This window comes from Aplidium turbinatum, chromosome 7 (genome assembly GCF_918807975.1).
Source record: "Aplidium turbinatum chromosome 7, kaAplTurb1.1, whole genome shotgun sequence".
Taxonomy (NCBI): domain Eukaryota; kingdom Metazoa; phylum Chordata; class Ascidiacea; order Aplousobranchia; family Polyclinidae; genus Aplidium; species Aplidium turbinatum.
The window spans coordinates 28,522,334-28,541,549 of NC_137478.1; the positions used below are offsets into that span (position 1 = coordinate 28,522,334).

The window sequence follows — 19,216 nt, forward strand, 5'->3', positions numbered from 1 at the left end:
CTAAGTCTGCAATGGTGGAGTGGGGCTACGACACGGGCCCTGCTGTATGTATCTGTGGCACCGAGCCCCAAACAGCGGACCACCTTCTTGTTTGCCCTCGGCTTGCCACCCGGTGCAGTAGGTGGGACCTGTCAGTGTACAACTCCGTTGCGGAAGAATGTGTCAATCTGTGGTGTATCAACAAACTTTAGAAGACTCGATAGAAGAAGAGTGTTTCAATCAGTGATATACAGTCTGTCACACAAAGTGTTGAGCTCTGCAGGCCCTTGGTGGCAAAATCGCTGTTTTCAAACAGTTTGCAAAAAGTCAGAAGCATGAAAACGAACTTCTTCGTTTTTATCTACGGTACTGAGCTACTCTGCTTCTATTTTCGTTTGTCCACTGGTTTCGGAAAAGCCAGCTAGAGCCTCTAGTAATACATCAAGCAACTGCAATGTCTTATCTTATGCACTTGGTTGTTCTAGTGTTGAACATTAATATGTTTTTTTTTATCAATCCTATTTTGGGTGGGCCCACTGTCAATCTGGGTGGGCCTATACCAATCAGGCCCACCCGGTAGATCCACTCCTGCCTGTAGATCTCGAGAAAGTTTAAAATGTTGAAGAAAAAATGACAAACTAAAAGATTCATTGCAATTCAAAACAATGTCAAAACTGCAGATACAAAAAAATAAATAACTTGAAATAGGGGAAATTCGCCGGAAACTGAAAAAATTTTAGCAATGCTGCAGTTCTGATTATTTGGAAAATTAAGTGGTGAACGTATGGCAACATCGATTTATTGTTCTCTGTTTTGGGGAATTTTCTCTTATTTTTTTTAACATTTGAATTGGAATGCTTTTTCTCACAAAGCAAAATTCATACTTAATTACCTTCAAAATTCATAACAATTGACAAACTCTTTCCAGTTTTAAATAATGTTGCATCATGTGATCCAACAAGGCATTTGTCAGCTAGTCTTCTTTTTGTAATACAATCCAGTCAATTGTAATCACAGCATAACTTTCATTTCTGCGTGGGCTTATTTGTTATTTAGTTTTCAATGGCACTTTCTTCATTGCATAGTACCTTGCAAAAATTTTAGGTACCTCATAAAATTAAGGGCAAGTCTTACTTGTATTTACAGATTGTAGCTCAATGCCTTCACTTTTTTCTTTAGGCGAAAGAAGTATTGCTCAAGGATTGTTGTAACCGAGTACGAATACATACAGTAGGCCTATATAATTATAAACATGTCTCATAAGTTGCTTCTTGGAATTGATATTGGTACAACTTCTCTGAAAGCCTTGGTGGTGAACCAATCAAACAAAGATGTAGTAAGTAAAAATTAATAGGAATGACTGTCACATCAAAACAATCGTCTAGTAGCCTATCGGTTGAGTTGTGTACTATTTTGTAGGCAGTGGCTATTTGACCGGCGCCGGTCTTTGAATCTTAAACACTATTTGCACTATATAGGCATTTTTTTCTTTTCACTTTCAAAGCAAAAGACAAGAAGAATGCCTATATAAGTTCTACATTCAACACTTACGTTCAACTGATTCTGTGGCGCGTAGGATACGCATCGGGCTGGCGTTCCAGACGGAGTGAGTTCGATACTACGCGGAAGCGTTTTTTTTTTTTTAAATTTTAACTAAATTTTGACCCGAATTGACTCAATCGTTAGGTTTCTGCATTTTTGTGGTCAATTTTTAATTTGAGTAGCCTACAGCCCAATTTTTTATGTTATTTATTTAATGAGTAGGCTAATAAAGTTAGAGTTTTTTAATTTTCTTGAATTTAAGAATTTCTCTGGATAATTTTCCGTTTGTCATAAGAGGATGTGACCGTGTTTGCCGAACGACGCAATTTAAGAGAGAAATTCAAATTACCCAGAGAAATTCTCAAATAACAGAAAATTGAAAACTCTAACTTTATTACTTAATTTTATTTTTTAAATTTCTTGAATTTAAAAATTTCTCTGGATAATTTTCCGTTTGTTATAAGAGGATGTGACCGTGACTCTAACTTTATTACTCATAGTTGAAAAAACATAAAAAAAATTAGGCTGTAAGCTACTCAAATTAAAAATTAACCACAAAAATGTAGCAGCCTAACGATTGAGTCAATTCGGGTCAAAATTTAGTTAAAAAAAAAGGAACGCTTTCGCGTGGTTTCGAACTCATTCTCTCTGGAGCACCAGCCGGAGACTTATCTTTCGTGCCACCTAATCAGTTGAACATAACTGCCGAATTTAGAACTTATATAGGCACCCTTCTCGACTTTTGCTTTGAAAGAGAAAAAGAAAAAAAATGCCTATACAGTGACGTCATGACCGGTCAAATAGTGTTTAAGATTCAAAGACCGGCGCCGGTCAAATAGCCACTGCCTATTTTGTATTGCACCCTGGTGTTGCAATATCCTTTTGCTAGTACCCATGTCTATTGGTATAGCCTATGTTTTTGGGGTTTGCTCTATGTGTAAGATACATAGTCCATGTGAGTATTTGCGACCATTTTTTCAAGAATCTCTGAAAATCTAATTTGTTAACTTAAACAGTTACGGTACTTTTTTATTAGAAAGTTATTTTCTCAGTCTTACGGTAGGTGTGTAATAATTTGGTGGTATTGTTGCCTGTATTAAAATTACAATAGCACATTTTATGATTGCTGTTTTAATTCCTAAATGCATCCAAACACCGTGTATTTTGGCAAATAGCTTACATTTTAAATAGTCTGCGAATACACTGGAGATGCTTTTATATGTTGAAAGTTATGTCGTAAGATTTGAAACCACCCCAAAGTCATTTTAAAAAATCAAAGGTTGGTCTTGTTGATGGACTTCTTTGTCACTGAATAAGTTCTCATGTTGAAGACTTTATCTTTGAAATTAGTTGTACATAGGGCTGTCTTTAAATGTAGCAAACCTCGCAAACCTAGCAAACGTAGCAAACCTCGCAAACCACAAAGTTGCCAGATGGTATTTTTTTAATTGTATTTTTTTTTCTTGGCGTTTTATTTATCGGGTGCATGTTTTTTAGAACCCTTTTGAATATGTTATTTGTTTAGTGTTGATGTCTTATTTTTATCAGTAAAAAGATATCAAAATCTCTGCTTTGTTGGTTATGGTTAGTTTGGATATAAATACATTTAAAGCAATGCCTTTGCGATCAACATTTGTGAGATGTTGAAACTTGAAAGGTAATATTAACGCAATATTTGGTAGTCAGACATTCGAGAATCAGTACTTAATCCCTTAGACCATGGTTGGGTGAGTTCACTAATCACTGGTCCTCTAAAAACCGGGCTGCAGATGATAAATAAAACTTAATTTTTGCAGGTGACCGTAGTTCCTGGGCTACGCCGTGTGACACAAAAGGAAGAAGTTCCTAATGACAAGTTTTTGTGTGTGTTTAAAATGTAAGGAATATTTTTTAAACGAAACCGGTTTTTCCAAAAGTTTTGGTAATTTGAAGTGTGTTTAAAATGCCTATATGCTTTGGCTCCTTTTTGGGCTACTTGCAAAAAAATTGGTTTGAAACGTGTTTTTGGCTGGGTAATTTTGTGGAATCTGGCAACTCTACAAGGTTTGCTTCTTTGAATGTAGCAAACCTAGCAAACCTCGCAAATCTTGAGAAAGGTTTCTACAATTGATGGCCGATGAGGTTTTCAACTGTTCATAGTTTGCATCAAATAGATAGGCCTAGACTACAGACAACCTTATCATTACTTGCTGCTAGCCTAAATCTATCTTCTTTAGGGAGACTATGAAAACCTATTGCGGTAGGCCTTCAAATGCAGAAACCTTCTCAAGCTTTGCGAGGAATTCGGAGTTTGCGACATTTAAAGACGCCCGCTGAGAAAACCTCATAACTATCAATTGACAAATGCACAGACCTTATTAAAAGTCATAGCCTAGATAGTAGCTACCATCACTAGGTAATTGTACAAATGTACAAACCTTGTGAGGTTTGCTAGGTTTGCTACATTTAAAGAAGCAAACCTTGCAGAGTTGCCAGATTTCACAAAATTACCCAGCCAAAAACACGTTTTAAACCAATCCTAAAAACAAACCATTTGTTTGCAAGTAGCCCAAAAAAGAGCCAAAGCATATAGGTATTTTAAACACACTTCAAATGACCAAACCTTGGAAAAACCGGTTTCGTTCACAAAATATCCCTTACTTTCTAAACACACACAAAAACTTGTCATTAGGAACTTCTTCGTTTTGTGTCACACGGCGTAGCCCAGAGCTGGAACTACGGTCGTCTGCAAAAGTTAAGCTTTATTTATCGTATGCAGCCCGGTTTTTAGAAAACCAGTGATTAGTGAACTCACCCAACCATGGTCTAACTAAGGGATGGAGTACTGATTCCCGAATGTCTGACTACCAAATATTGCGTAAATATTAACTTGCAATAGGCTATCTCACAAATGTTGATCGCAAAGGCATTGCTTTAAATATATTTATATCAAAACTAATCATAACTAACAAAGCAGAGATTATGATATCTTTTTATAGATGAGAATAGAACATCTGCAACATCAACACTAAACAAGTAACATGTTCAAAAGGGTTTTAAAAAACATGCACCCGATAAATAAAGAGCCAAGAAATTTAAAAAAATACAATTAAAAAAATACCATCTGGCAACCTTGTGGTTTGCGAGGTTTGCTACATTTATAGACGGCCGTACATAGCACCCATGTAATGTTAAGTGTGACCTTTCACATTTAGCCTTGGATAAAATATGGGTTTTGACACTAGCAATAAATTCTAAAGCCCGATAACACATTTCTCTACTATTCTACTAAATCAATAAATCGTCATTTTTGACTGAGCTATTGACAGCAAACAAAGAAGTGTCGTGTGCAAAAGTTGCGTCGATTTGCTCAGCTGATCAGCAGCAATTCATAGCGTAAATTTACGTTCTCACAGCACCCAACATAGACCCTTTTCCTAAAAACGTACATTTATGTGGCCCCACACCCTGTGCGTAATACTCAAGAACATAGATCTACGTAAGACCGCAGTGAAAGTGTTAATTCCATAACTATCAATACTTGGCTAGTCATCAAACCAGTGCTATATTGAAGTAACAATATAGTTTCAAAATTTTTATTTTAGATTTTGTCATGTCACTCTGAACCTACTAAAGCCAATGTTGGGCATATGTTTTATGATGAACAAAGTATGAACAAGATAATTGATTCACTTAACTGTTGCCTACAAAGAATAAAAGAAGACATTGGGCAGGCAGAAATGGCCGAAATTGTAAACGTGGGTAAGATGTTCTGCATCTAAGATCAATAAATTAGTTTTACAAAATGTTATTTCATTTGCAAAGACATTGCATTATCAGCTCTGTTTCCATTTATAATATTAATGATAATATTAATAACATTACAAATTTTCAAGCTCTTATCTTTTAACAGCTGGTGACATGTTATTACTTGTCTACCAACTAATGGATTTATCAACTAGTGTGAATTGGCTGTTATTATCAGTCTTGTTTTTGTATTTATGGTAAATTATTACTCAATTCTTTAGAGTGGAATATCTGCTTTCTTTTAACTTTCATGATTGATCCTAAATCGTAATATAGACCATTTTGCATCTGATATATATACAAAATACAAATAGATAAAAATAGTGTCCATTTTAATCAATTTAAACATGTCTCTAACAACCAGGTTGGTTTATTTTTGTGGTTTTCAGCTGTTTGTGGCCAAATGCATGGCTGTATATTTTGGCAAAGTGATCATGTCACTCAATGTTCTCACTTGGACACTACTCTTGGTTCCAAAGAAGTGTCCAATCTAATCACTTGGCAAGATAGAAGGTGTGACACCAAATTTCTTCAATCACTCCCCGTATCATTGACATCACCTCTTCCTTTAAGCACAGGTACTTCAAAACAAATTTGTTCTTTGATAATTTGTGAATATATTCATCCAGAAATCATACATTTTCTATTAATGATACAGGATTTTGTCTTCTGTTTAATCAAGGTGGAGATTTAAAGTTGTGTTTTCTGTGGGTAAAGTTGGCTACCAGTATGATTTTTAGTTTTGTTCAGCTTGAATCACTGAAGCAAAACACTCATACTTTAATCTGTGCATGTATATACAGGATACAAGCATTGCTAATGGTTTGTATATTTTAAATTTCATACTAATTACTACTTGTTTATAGGGTTTGGTTGTGCATCCATTCTCTGGCTAAAGAAAAACAATCAAGATATGATCCAGCAATATAATTGCTGTGGAACAGTCGCTGATTATATTGTGGCCAGATTATGCAAATTGTCCAGACCTATCATGTCTGATCAAAATGCAGTTGGTTGGGGATATTTTGATCCACTTACATTGAAATGGGATTATTCAGTGTAAACACTATGTTTTTTATTTTGTATATATTTGTGAAATTTAAAGCTGAGGAATACGTTATAAAGTTTAATAATTTAATAGTAGTATGAAATTGTATTTAAATTCTGTTTAATTCTCTTAACTAAAGCTTCCTTTCATGTCGATGCTAAGCTTTCTTAGTTGTTACTGGTTATCACATCCAATGTCAAAATGACTCTGATGAAAATGCTGCCGTGATATAGGCTAGGTGGCCTATATCGATGTTTGTGTGGCATGGCACATGTATGCTTGTCTTCATGCATGCTGTGTATTGAATAAAAAAAATTAGAACACTCATATGGAAGTGTAGTCAAGCATACTATTACCATAAATACATTTTCGAATACACCAAGTACAAAGCCGTGGTTATGGAATGACCTCCAGCTCCGGTCATTTTTTTCAACTTCGGCTCCCGGCCGGAGGTGATGGTGGCTTCAGCCGGGAGCCGGGGGTGTATGTGTGGCTGTGGTCAGGGTCATGACCTTGGATCAATTTAAATTTATACCATTGTGGTATTGCAGCAATTCACATACTGCCTGCAACATTGGTCAACCCCGTAGCGTCCAAGAAAACAAAAAATTTCAGACGTTTTTTCAAAAAGTTAGTACATTCAACACAAAATGTTCAGCAGTACAACTTGCTTTAAATTTGCAACATTGAGCTATAAAGGGACAATTGAAAGTATTTTATTTTGTTTCCTTTTCTTCACAAATATTCATTCTACTCTCCCAAAGTCATTTACTTCCCAAGTTCCCAAAAATCTTTGTTACATACATGCAACATTGGGTGCTACGGGAAATGTAAGATTGGAAACGGGATCAAGGAAGTGAATTAAAAATCTTCTACATCTTAAATACAATTTTACATTGGGTGGATGGAATACATTACCAAATTTGAAATTTATCCAAGAGTTTACTCTTGAATAGATCCTTTTCAAAGGACCCTAAACATTGACATGAGGCACCCCTTTTAGAGCGATTGGTGAGAGTGGTATACCTCCACACGGTTGGAACATTGATTATATGAAGCAGATATTGCCAATAGCCGGAAGCTCCCGCCGGAGTTGCAATTCTCTAGCCCAGGGGTCACCAAGCTACGGCCCGCGGACCAGAACCGGCCCGCGAACCGATTTCATCCGGCCCGCAACGTGCTGCGGAAATAACAGCTGTTTTGTCTTTTTGTGTAATAGAGACTTCTTTGTTAAAATTGTTTGTTCTTATAGTTCGTTGTTGTATGTTGAATTGGTACATTTTTCCACCAGGCAGCCTACATGTTGGTGTTCTGTTTTTATCATTAGGCCACCACAAATGGGGACAGCCTAGGCCAAATTTGGGAAGATGTAATGTTATTTCAAGAGCACTATGCCCTGTAGTGTATCACAGCAGGGGATAACTTTTCCAGCAACCTTTCGATTTTCATCACAACTTTGCTATTCTACCGCTGACTTTGTTATTTATTGTGCTCAATTCAAGTCAATGGAAATTCTAAATAGTTGTATATCTTTTCGCAATTTGCATCCGGCCCGCAGCTGTTAATCTGGCAGCAATCCGGCCCTCAGAGAAAAAAGTTTGGTGACCCCTGCTCCAGCCGGAACATCCGGTCAAAGTGTTGCCTCCGGTGCATCACTACAAATTAGGCACAGTATTTAGTGCCATTTTGTACAAAGTCTTTATGATTTGCGTTGCACAAAAAAAAACAATACAAGCTTACCAAAGGAGCTAATTTACATGATGCACAATTAGTGCTTTATGGGTTCTGTTGTAAAAAGTGTTGCACTTTTCCAGAATGAATACCGTTGATTTTCCCGTCCACTTGCTTCCTACCTTACAACACTCTGGTGCCACCGCTGGGAAACTAGCATTGGAATTTCATGGCATTTCTTCTCGTGCTGTTGTCATGGTTGCTATGGGTGACATGCAATGCTCAGTGATGTCATGCCAAATAAAGAAAAACGAAGCAAGTTAGGAATTTTATCTGAAAAACTTCACGTACTTCCTTTGATCTATTTGTTTTTGTCAGAAAGAAGAAAATTTCATTAATCTTGTTTAAATTGACACCACACGGTATTTCTTTTACTAATTCTGCCATACTAATCCTGTGCAGATACAGGGCAGAGGGCACCGTACCAATTTGCGACCACTCCGGTAAAACGGACGTGTAAAGATCTAGCTTTTGTTTGTTGAAGTAATGCTTGCAAAATATGTTGATATCATATCGGTCGCTGTTATTCCTTTCAGTGAGATGAACATATTATCTTGTGTGTTTAGTGATTAACTTGAGCACCTCCGCGCAGCTTTCCATGCTTGTTGAGAAGGATGCCAGTGCTGCCAATTCTGAAGGTTTGTTTTTCCTTTAACTTATGGATTTGATGACACTTTTCAGATACATGTAGCCCTTTCATCACTTTGTTGCAAAAGTTACTCTTTTTAGCTACATTGTATCCGAACAATGTTAAAACGGTAACTTTTTCAGCTGTGAACGGCACTGTTTATTTTCTACAGTCAATATCATCAATTCTATTTGACTAAGTCAACAACCATATTTGCTTTCACGCTACTTTTTTTGCTATTAATATTGTTTGAAAAAATGGTAGAATGTCTTGCAACCATAATATCAAGGTGATGGTACCATATTGGCTATATACCATATAGGTGTGAGCTCCATATTGGCTAATGTCGGTCCTGCTGCCAGTCCCTCCTGCCACTCTAGCAATGTTAACGGTATGCTTGTTTTGTTGTTTAACCAATGGTTTTACTCATTATACGATGCAGCCACAATTTCTGGATTTTAGGAGTATTTTCATGTACTAGGTGTATTAGTAATAGCATGTTCAACTTTCCAACAGGTTTACGCTTGCCAAAACCGGTTACTTGTGTTCCCTACTTTGGTGGGTACAGCCTTCTAACTTCTGCATCCTTGAATGGCGGCGCTGTCTTTGCTAAATTTGTTTTTATGCTGACGAAATGGACTCAAAGATTTGATGAAAATGTGACTGAAGAGATTGTATATGACCATCTGACCTCAGAAAATACTTCAACCTTAACAGATGGTAAGTGTAGTATTATAAACTGGACTGCTTTGAATTATTTTGATAAAAATAACCACATCTTCATCTGTTGGTAGCTTAGTTCACAGTCACTGAAAAACTTGTATTAGATCTTTTGTTGATACTCTGTAGTATGTGGTAGATTGAGGCAGGCGCGAATCTAAGAGTTTTTTTCGGGGGGGCCAGAAAATTTGAAAATCAATTAAAAAGAAAGAAAAAGCTAAACAGATATGAACAATGATACTACGACATATACGATATCCTAGAAAATAGACATTAAAACAACCATTTTCACCAATTGTGATGCCGAGGGACTAATATCAGCTGTTTAGAAGCATATCAAACCATTTGATGCGGAAACATACAATTTTTCACAAAATTTCGGGGGGGCCCGGGCCCCCCCCATAAATCCGCGCCTGGATTGAGGGGTTACATAAAATAAATTACTTCTACTTTGGCTTCATATGTGCAATCTAATCAATCTGAGTCTATTAACAAAAATTGCAGTTTTACATAGTTTCAACATTGCCAAACGATCTACAAACTGTCTATTTTTCTGGTTGTGGTTATTATACCATCATCTCTAATTGGAAATCAACATAAACAGGTCAATTTCCAACATTTGTTCCAACTGTGTTCGGAGAGCGGCATGCACCTACCTCACGAGCTTCGTTATCTGACATCGGGTCCGAGGAACTAAGCTTCACCGACGTTGCGCAGTGTATTACCCGCGGAATTTTACAAAATCTTCGATCTATGTTTGAAAAGCATCGCTCTATCAAAAACATACAGCACCTGTGGGCGTGCGGAGGTGCTCTTTCACGAAACCGACTGTTTAAAGAAGCTGTTAGAGATGTATTCAGTGACGTCACAATGTCATTCGTGCGTGACGCTGATGCCGCGTACGGCGCTGTTCTGTCAATTTGCAACTCTTGGGACATTGGTCAAGCCGAGCCAACACATAAGTGACGAAAATCATGGTACAGTTCTTGGTGCAATATTTCAGTGCTGTCTGATATGTCTAATTTTTATCCATCGCCGCAATTGAAGCACGTAGAAGCATCGTGATATGTTCAATCGTTTTGCAATCGGATATCTTTTTGGAAAACATAAAATTTTCATCAAGTCAAGTCAATTTTTTTTCAATAGCGCCACATATAAACAAACAAGCAACGTAAATGAAAAGGTAAAAACAAAGCGTTGTAATTTACAGCCAGCTGTTGGTTAGATTATGGCGCAAGTTTCACCATTAATTAATTTGAAGTTGAATGACGAAGTATATGAATTGCTATAGAATATTAAAATCATGCAATATGTAGGCCTATCAGCATGGTCTTTACTTTCGTAGCCCTCGTTAGTTTGTATCACCATTCCGAATGAAGAGATCATTTTGTTTTTGTAATGATAGCCGGTAGATGACGTTATTAAGTTATTAATTTTCCTCGTATTTAAAATATAAAAAGCTAATAAACTAATTCAGTTGATAAAATATGAAAGATTTTGGTTGACTCTATGTGAAACTCGGCTGTCTCGCGTTTGGCTTTTACAAAAATTCTATCTCGCAGTGATTTAGTCCAGCAAAAGACAAGGCACAGCAGATTGGAGAGCTGTTTGAATCCAATTTTCTTTGGATGGTTCTATCAACGGCAGTTCGAAACGAGCTTGGCTTGGCAGGAGCGTTGTTCAAACATTTTGTTGCTACGGTACGCTTATTCTGAGATCAATATCGATACAAGTCGTATTGTGTAGACTACTGGATGCGAAATGTGTCCTTTTTTGGATAAGAATCAACTTTCCTAAAATTTTATTAGTGTGTTCCCCCACAACTTTCTTGCCAAGTGGCCCGTGTGCAAGAGTTGACGACTAACATCATAACATGCTATAAATCATTAAAAAATGTGTGAGCCACAAAACAAGCCTTTAAAATAGGCCTATTCGGGACACATGCAGCTGTCGAAACTAAATGAAGCCCTCTATAGGTGTACGATCTATTGACGTGTAGCCTAGGCTATGCAGGGCGGATTTTCTCACTGGTAAATCGGAAACTTTTTTGGGTGTAAGCCTAGGCTACTGCTTGACTGTGCGCCAGTCTGGCTATACCGCCACTGTCTTGTGTGGGCCTTTTTCAGAGTAAAATGAGCACTTTTAAACGAACTTTTCTAACTTTTATCGCTAATAAAGAGGTGGCAGTTTTTATGTCAGCCAACTTCGCTACAGATTGGGCTGATAAAAGTTCGGCTTCTTTTTTCTAAAATCTGTTCTGATTGGTTTTGCTAAACCGATTCAGATTGGTTACCGCCTCAACATGTAGGACTAGGTGTCATTTGGTTTTTGAATCTTTATCCTCAGACTGACAAAGCCGTGACATAGGTTATTCCTGGTATTGTCGCATACTTGTAGAGGATCTTTTGACGCAGGGCCGGTTGCCGAGATTGACAGAGTGAAGTTTTCCGATTGTTGAAGTGTTGTTGCCGGGGAATTATTCCATTCACTAGGTGCCGCTAAATGGAGAGGAGTCCTGAAATGCGTTGCTCAAGCGCACACCCTGAGAGTCGAACCAGCGCAGCGTGATCTTGAGCCGGGCGCGTTCATCTTTTCAACACAAGTGAATTTACTCTGAACTTGTGATGTTATTGACCCAAAGGAATTTTGAAAGTACATCTGCAATTTCAGTAGTGGTTACACTTTGGAATTGCACGTTTTATTGTAGGCTACAAAGTATGTTCAACCAGCTTTAGTTTCAGCGTACTCAGTAGCCTAGTTACAGCCGCGAAAATCACTCATGCGTAGAGACTGTATTCCTTTCGCCGAAACCAAAAGCAGCGCAATGAGATGGCATGTGAACAAAACCTTTTTCACGCCGCTTTGAGATTTCATTTCGGTCATTTTCATAATTCATTGCGTCTATCATGTAAACGTAGCCTTATATTAGGGCCTTAGGCTAACTAAACCTTCAAGATTATCAGACAATTTTGCCTCATTTCGCCATTTTGGTTTTTGAAATCAAGCCCCAGCTGTTTGGCCATGTCTTTGTGACGAAATAGTTCTTTTAAGTAAGAAATAAACTAGCCGTGTGACTGATGCAAGTGTTGCCAAATGTCATTGAAACTTGGGTTCAGGCTCAAAATTGTTTTTTATTACAGGAAAATGTGTAATCATATTTTGCACCAAATCAAATTAAGCTAACTAATTTAGGGGACTCTGTCAGTGGAAAATAATGTAAAGCAAACGTATAGCTATGTTTAAATCTCGCTGAAAAAAGTTAACATATCCGGCCAAAGTGGGTACGGTAGGCTGCTTCACTGCTCATAACAGCAAAGATACATGTCGAAACATAACAAATGTTTGTTTATAATACCAGCGAAAAGTTTAAAGATAATATGCTCACTTAGGTCAATAATAGAAATCAGACACTTGAACTATAATTGGTGTTGATATAAAAAAGTAGGCTAACGTCATAGCTTAGTAGTTATATCTCTAGTCTAGATAATGGCTACATGGTTTTGTAGATTTGTTGACACTTTGTTACTAACAGATAAACTAATGCACTCCAGGCTTAGTAGCTTAATATGTAATATACATGGTTTGTAGACACTTGTTACTAACAGATAAACTAATGCACTCCAAGCTTTGTAGCTTAATATGTACTATAGTTTATGCATCAAAACTAAGGGACTGTTGAAGAACAAACTTGACACAATTTTTTTGCGACGACGAACTGTTTCAATTTCAAGATCAACAGCACACGAGTACAAAATAACTGACACGTGAAAACCCAGAGTTTGTGTTTTATGTGAGGTGGATTGCTTTTTTTAGATTTTATTTCACAAAAAAAGTATACAATACCGCAGTAGCGTAGCCAGGAATTTTGAAAGGGGGGGTTTTGACCACCCAACGGCGGGGGGTCTGGGGGGTCTCCCCCAAAAAATTTTGAAAAATTACTTTGAATTTGGTGCATTCTCAGAGCATTTTCAACAAAAATGTGGGTACGAATATTCCTGTAAAATGGTGCTGTCCGGTAGCATAGCAAAAGGATAAGATCATGTTTTCTTCGGCATTTTTCGGAAAAAAAAGCTAAGTCTCTGTGTTTTCTTGTTGCTAATTCCTGGCTGAGATGTTTGAATGTTTGGTATTGGCAAAACTCGCTTTTTTAATGCAATTTTTTTTAGACTGAAAGCATCATTCTCAATATCGTGACGTCACACGCGTGCCTAAAGAGGGGGTTGTAACCCCCAAAACCCCCCCCTTGGCTACGCCACTGCAATACCGATCTAACAATACCACTTTTTTCAAATTTGTATGTGGCAACCCTGATCTGCAGAAGACTACTTAAAAGGCTGTTCAAACAAAAAAATAATCATTATAGGAATATCCTCGCCAGAGCGAGGTCGAAAAATCAGTTAAGACTCATTGTAGTGCTCCTTCCCACGGAAATCTTTAGTAAAAGGCGAAAGATTTATGCTGTGTGGAGAAGCCAGAGTAAAGTGGGATGGCGCGTGTTTGATTTGTTTATCCAGAATATTCTTACATTTGTGGAACGCAAAGACGAAATATAATTGACCGGTGTTGATTTGTTTTGTTAACTTGGTGGATCCACTTGAATGCAAAAAAGAAAACCAAACACAGAGCTTTTCATTTATAGCTTGCGTGTCTATAGTTGAACCATGCTAGCCGACAAGGCGTTTTCGTTCCTAGGTGCCAAAGCACTGCATCTGATTCTACAGATAGCCTAAATTGCATGTAGGCTTCTAAAGTTTTTCAATCTTCGTTCAGCCACGAATATCTCTTGCAGAACACTAAACGAAACTCAAGAAACTTTGCACTGTCATTATACCAAGGGTTCTCAGGTGGCCTAAAATTCGGACAAAAAAGGATAAACTGGCCTAATTTCATACGCTGTGTACGATGGCTAGCAAAGTATTCGGATATTTGTTTGTGCCAATGAATGTGTAGGTTCCTGTGACATCAATGAAGTGCTGAACCACATATAAAACAGTTTTTTTATTAACTGTTCAAAAATGTCCGAATTCAGACTCATAGGCTACTACCAGGCGCGGATTTATGGGGGGGGCCCGGGCCCCCCCCGAAATTTTGTGAAAAATTGTATGTTTCCGCATCAAATGGTTTGATATGCTTCTAAACAGCTGATATTAGTCCCTCGGCATCACAATTGATGAAAATGGTTGTTTTAATGTCTATTTTCTAACATATCGTATATGTCGTAGTATCATTGTTCATATCTGTTTAGCTTTTTCTTTCTTTTTAATTGATTTTCAAATTTTCTGGCCCCCCCCGAAAAAAACTCTTAGATTCGCGCCTGGCTACTACTGTCCGAAATTATCTACGATTAGCCTACCTGGCAACTCCTGGCATTGTATCAAACAAACCAATAAACCATAAGCTCAAATGCTGCTATGCAGAATAAACAAGTTAAACAACTAGCCCACTGCCCACCTTGAGTTCACAACCATGGAAACCAAACTAAACGGTTGGAATTTACAGTTGCCAGGTTTGGCCTAAAATAGGGTTAGAAAACGACAAATTGGCCTCATTTTATGGCAGATGCTTTGTATGAAGACTTAAAGAGAAGAAAAAGCTATTTTCATAGTAAGCATAGCTACTGCTCATAACTTCACTAATCTAAACTTAGGCTAAATTGTCGTTTTTTGTCCGAATTTGAGTCCACCGTGATGTATTGTAAGTTACTAGGCTATATTCGGCTTCAGATTAGGCTATGACTTTGTGGTCTGTAGGCCTACGCATGTCACATAACATACCTACATACGATATGATCTACTGTAATGTAATGAACTGTTGTATTAAAGTTGGAATATAGGTTGAAGGCGTGGTCGAAAATAGATGGCCTCTCGACACCGCGCACAAGCCTTTAGAACTGAAGATTGAAGTCGATTGCAGATAAAAGTGCACTGCTGTATAGTCTACTTGGGTCTTATAGGCTATCTGCTTAAAGTATTTCTTCAATTGTTTCCTTTCAATTTTTATTTGTTGAAACACAAAAGAAACGATACTGTAGAAATAAAATACAGCAACAAAAAGAAAAGGCGACAAACCTTAGGCCTAATGCTAATCGTTTAAGACGTGCATGTTGGCCAATGTAGGCTGCAAGATCCAGATTTATGGTATATGTAGGCTATTGATAAATGTAATTAGGCACGGCCACCAAACTTAATAGTTGAAACAAGTAGCCTAAATGGATAAGTTAAAATAATCAGTCGTATCCTTGTTCCTAAAACAACTTGAGTGGTAAATGTTGAAGCAATGTGGGGACGAATGAATCTAACAAACACCACAAAAACAAACTGTAGGCCACTTTTTTGGAAACATTTTTGAGTAAAAGAGCCATTAAAGCTACATTTTTGGAAATATATTTTCGTAAGAGCCATAGGTTACAAAAAAATGAAAAATTGCAATTAATTTGGTGCATTTTGAGCGTATTTTCAGCTCTAAATTGTAATGAAAAGTTAAGATAAAACTTTTGCGGTTTGCACTTTAGAAGATTGGATTTTTTTGCGAGCCAGATGCCGTCTTCAAAAGAGCCATATATGGCTCGCGAGCCATAGGTTCCCGACCCCTGCTACAGGCAAACCGGGGCGAGTTGTCACAGCACTATTTTCGTGTGATCACCAAAGTGTCCAATTGATTCAGTGTTGAGTGCTATTTTTCATCTTGCAATCCAAATGTTACCATTATGATAGTTGATAAAGTAATACCTGCCAATTAAAATTAAAATTGTTGAATTTGCATATAGAGAATTCCATTGAATATTTGAACTATTGGTTTGTGTTTACATAATGCCTGATAATTTTTTTTTTTTTCTTATCAAAGCTTTTCATGACATCGCTTGAACACTGAAACAATTTATTTAATAAAAACATTTTAGGCACCCAAGTACATGTTAATCTGCAATGGAATTTAGCTTTCAGTTCTAAAGGTTTGTGCACGGTGTCTGGGCCATCTATTTTTGTTGGCCACGGTTGAAGGTCAGCGCGTAGGTTTCACTCCGCCTTACTAATCAATCTAAGTTTAAACGATGAAAATGGAAAAATTCTGCCTGAAAGCAAAATATTCAATGGAATGGAATCATTTAAAATTATAGGCACATTGCATATTAGGCTGGCGCAAAATCTCAAAAAAAAATTTTTTTTCTTTTAAATTTTTCGTCAGTTTGGAATATTGTTCCTTTTGGTAAATGTATCTCCTACACCAAATTTTACAAAAAAATATTAACGTTTGACCCTGGTTCACCTGGTTTGAATTTTTTCAAAATATCGAATTTTCGCTTATCCCTGAAACTGCTCACTCGCTATCTTCTAATGCACTCTAGCATCTTAATGGACACAATAAGAGGCAGTAACACAAACTTGTAGCAAGCAAAGTAGTTTAATTAGCAATTCCATGAACACTGACACATGTATTACTCTCAAAATGTCGAATTCTACCACATTTCAGACATGATTTTCTTTGTGCACTCTTCACGTAGTAAATATCTACTGCTTTCAGTTTCTTGAATCATTTGACGATGTTTATCGATTTTCACAGGCCAACAAAACTTTTTTTTATATAAAGACATGTGAGAGTCATTTTAAGGTATTTCGAGGCCCCTGATTCTAAAAATGCACTAAGTTTTCTCGAATTGGCTTTAGTTTTTGAGTTACATCAAAAACATTTTTTTCGCAATTTTGAGCCCCTATAGATTTAACGTCGTGTCGTTTACTACATATAGACAAAACTGGAAGTAATCCCAGGCACATTTCTGAGTTGTATAAACGCTATTTGGAACCAATCACGTTGATTACAACCCAAACAAACAGCTATTTAACGTTTACTGGCCTAGTAACAAACAAAATATGATGCGAAGTAAGCCTGAGGATACAAGATGTAGAATATATAACTTGCGTGTTGCATTAATATATTTGTTGATTTCAACAGTCTCAGACTTACTAAGTAAGCTACTAAGTACAAACAAAATGCATACATTGTTTTGCTTAACAAACTAGACAAATAAACAAAACAAAGCTATCGATGAACAAACGCAACTCTTTATTATGATTGGCCTACTGAGCAACACCCATCAAGGTACGAAGGCCATTTATATAATTACAGAATACAAAGTTATGTTCTTCAGTAAAGTAGCTGCATTTATCCTTGCTGCGGAAGAACGTAATCTTGGCCTTGGAGTCAAGAATGCCATGTTGATCGAGATGAGGAGCCAAGATTACAGCTACCACTTTTGATAACTAAATCTTTAACTACTACAGTAGGTGGTAGAAATGGTTTTGAGAAAAAAACTTGACCTTGCTCCAAAACATTACTAAAAGTATTGAGGTTACTCTCAGTCATGCCCGTTTTCCTATTGTTTCAAGCAAATCACCACTTGAAACTATAGAGAGGGCAAACAAAAAACAGAAATAGCAACGTCCATGCAATGACTGCCTTGCACACTCCATGTAAACATGATGTTCCAACTTCCTTCGAACATCCTCACCGTGCAGAAGTATCAATTTTCATGGTGATTCCACGGCTCTCTTTATGCCATGGCACTCTGAACTTCTTAGTCTTGAGCCCAGAAACGGGTTTGAGTGCAATGTTTGCATACTTTAGGAGGAACCCAGGACTTATCTTGATCACCAAGCTTCATGTCAAAGTAATAATGATAATGCTTGTTTTTATATAGCGCTGTATCTATCGCAAAATGTGTTGGTCCTCTGCGTTGATTCATGCAGCAAAATATATCTGGGTTGTTTGTACAGCATCCTACTTGTCAAAGGCATATTTTATTAGCCTATATGCCATTTATTTAGCCTATAGACCAGAAAAAAACTTCTTGCAGCAAAGACTTGGCCTTAGCAAAGGCTTGGAATAAAACTTCATTTGTACAAGTATCCATTTCAGTAGGCCTACTTTTTCAATATAAAGCTGCATTCATAAACACATGACTTTCGGGATATTTTTCTTGTGATGTAGGCCTACTGATTCACAACTGTTTTCATTGAGTATTTATGTCTCCCTTAAGTTAAACACAGTTCATTTCAACCTTTGCTTGCGTTTTGAACTTTCGTGCAATATGAACCAATTGAACTAGACAAGTGCAATTATGACATCATTGATTGATTGATTGATTGAATCTTTATCCTCGGACTGGGAAAGCTTCTTGCAGAGCTTAATCCTGGCAGTTTCGCATACTTGTAGAGGCTTTGAATCACTGACGCAGGCCCGGTCACCGAGATTGACAGAGTGAAGTTTCCGATTGTTGAAGTCTTGTTGCCAGGGAATTATTCCATCCATTAGATGCCGCTGAATGGAGAGCAGTCCTTAACGTGCGTTGCTCAAGCGCACACCCCGAGAGTCGAACCAGCGGCCCTTGATCTTGAAGCTTCTTCGTTCCAGAAGTGACGCGCTAACCAATTGAGCTATCATAATGGTAAACAGGGCTGAAAATAAGTAATTTGCTAATTAAATGCTTTTGAGAAACGATTTCAAAAATATTTTCATTGTCGAATATCTCGAAAACTAGAGGCAATTCGAAAAAACTAAGTGCATTTTCGGAATCAGGGGCCCTGAAATACTCTAAAATGACTCTCATCTTTTATGCCAAATTTTTTTGTTGGTCTACGACGTTATAGATTCACTGACTGCGAAAAGGCTGTAAAATCAACTAAAATGGGACTAAAAGCATGCACTATTATTGACTCTCAGACTTGGAGTAGGGTGAAGATGTTCCACGTGGAAGTTAACAGAGGAAGTGACGTCAAAATCACGTGGTC

At 37.3% G+C, this 19,216-nt stretch overlaps 1 protein-coding gene and 1 non-coding gene across 2 annotated transcripts; one reads left to right on the plus strand and one right to left on the minus strand.

The window, feature by feature from the left end:
• Window positions 1–1,161: 1,161 nt before the first annotated feature.
• On the plus strand, window positions 1,162–10,911 carry LOC145774587 (sedoheptulokinase-like). Its single transcript, XM_082585854.1, has 8 exons — window positions 1,162–1,315; window positions 5,106–5,262; window positions 5,697–5,885; window positions 6,174–6,366; window positions 8,170–8,345; window positions 8,653–8,724; window positions 9,231–9,434; window positions 10,039–10,911. Exons 1-8 carry the CDS (start codon window positions 1,232–1,234, stop codon window positions 10,398–10,400), a joined length of 1,437 nt encoding a protein of 478 aa, XP_082441980.1. The 5' UTR covers window positions 1,162–1,231; the 3' UTR covers window positions 10,401–10,911.
• Window positions 10,912–13,802: 2,891 nt separating this feature from the next.
• On the minus strand, window positions 13,803–13,914 carry LOC145774908 (U5 spliceosomal RNA). The gene has a single exon (XR_014290082.1). It is a non-coding gene; the product is annotated as a U5 spliceosomal RNA (small nuclear RNA).
• Between the last annotated feature and the right edge of the window lie 5,302 nt (window positions 13,915–19,216).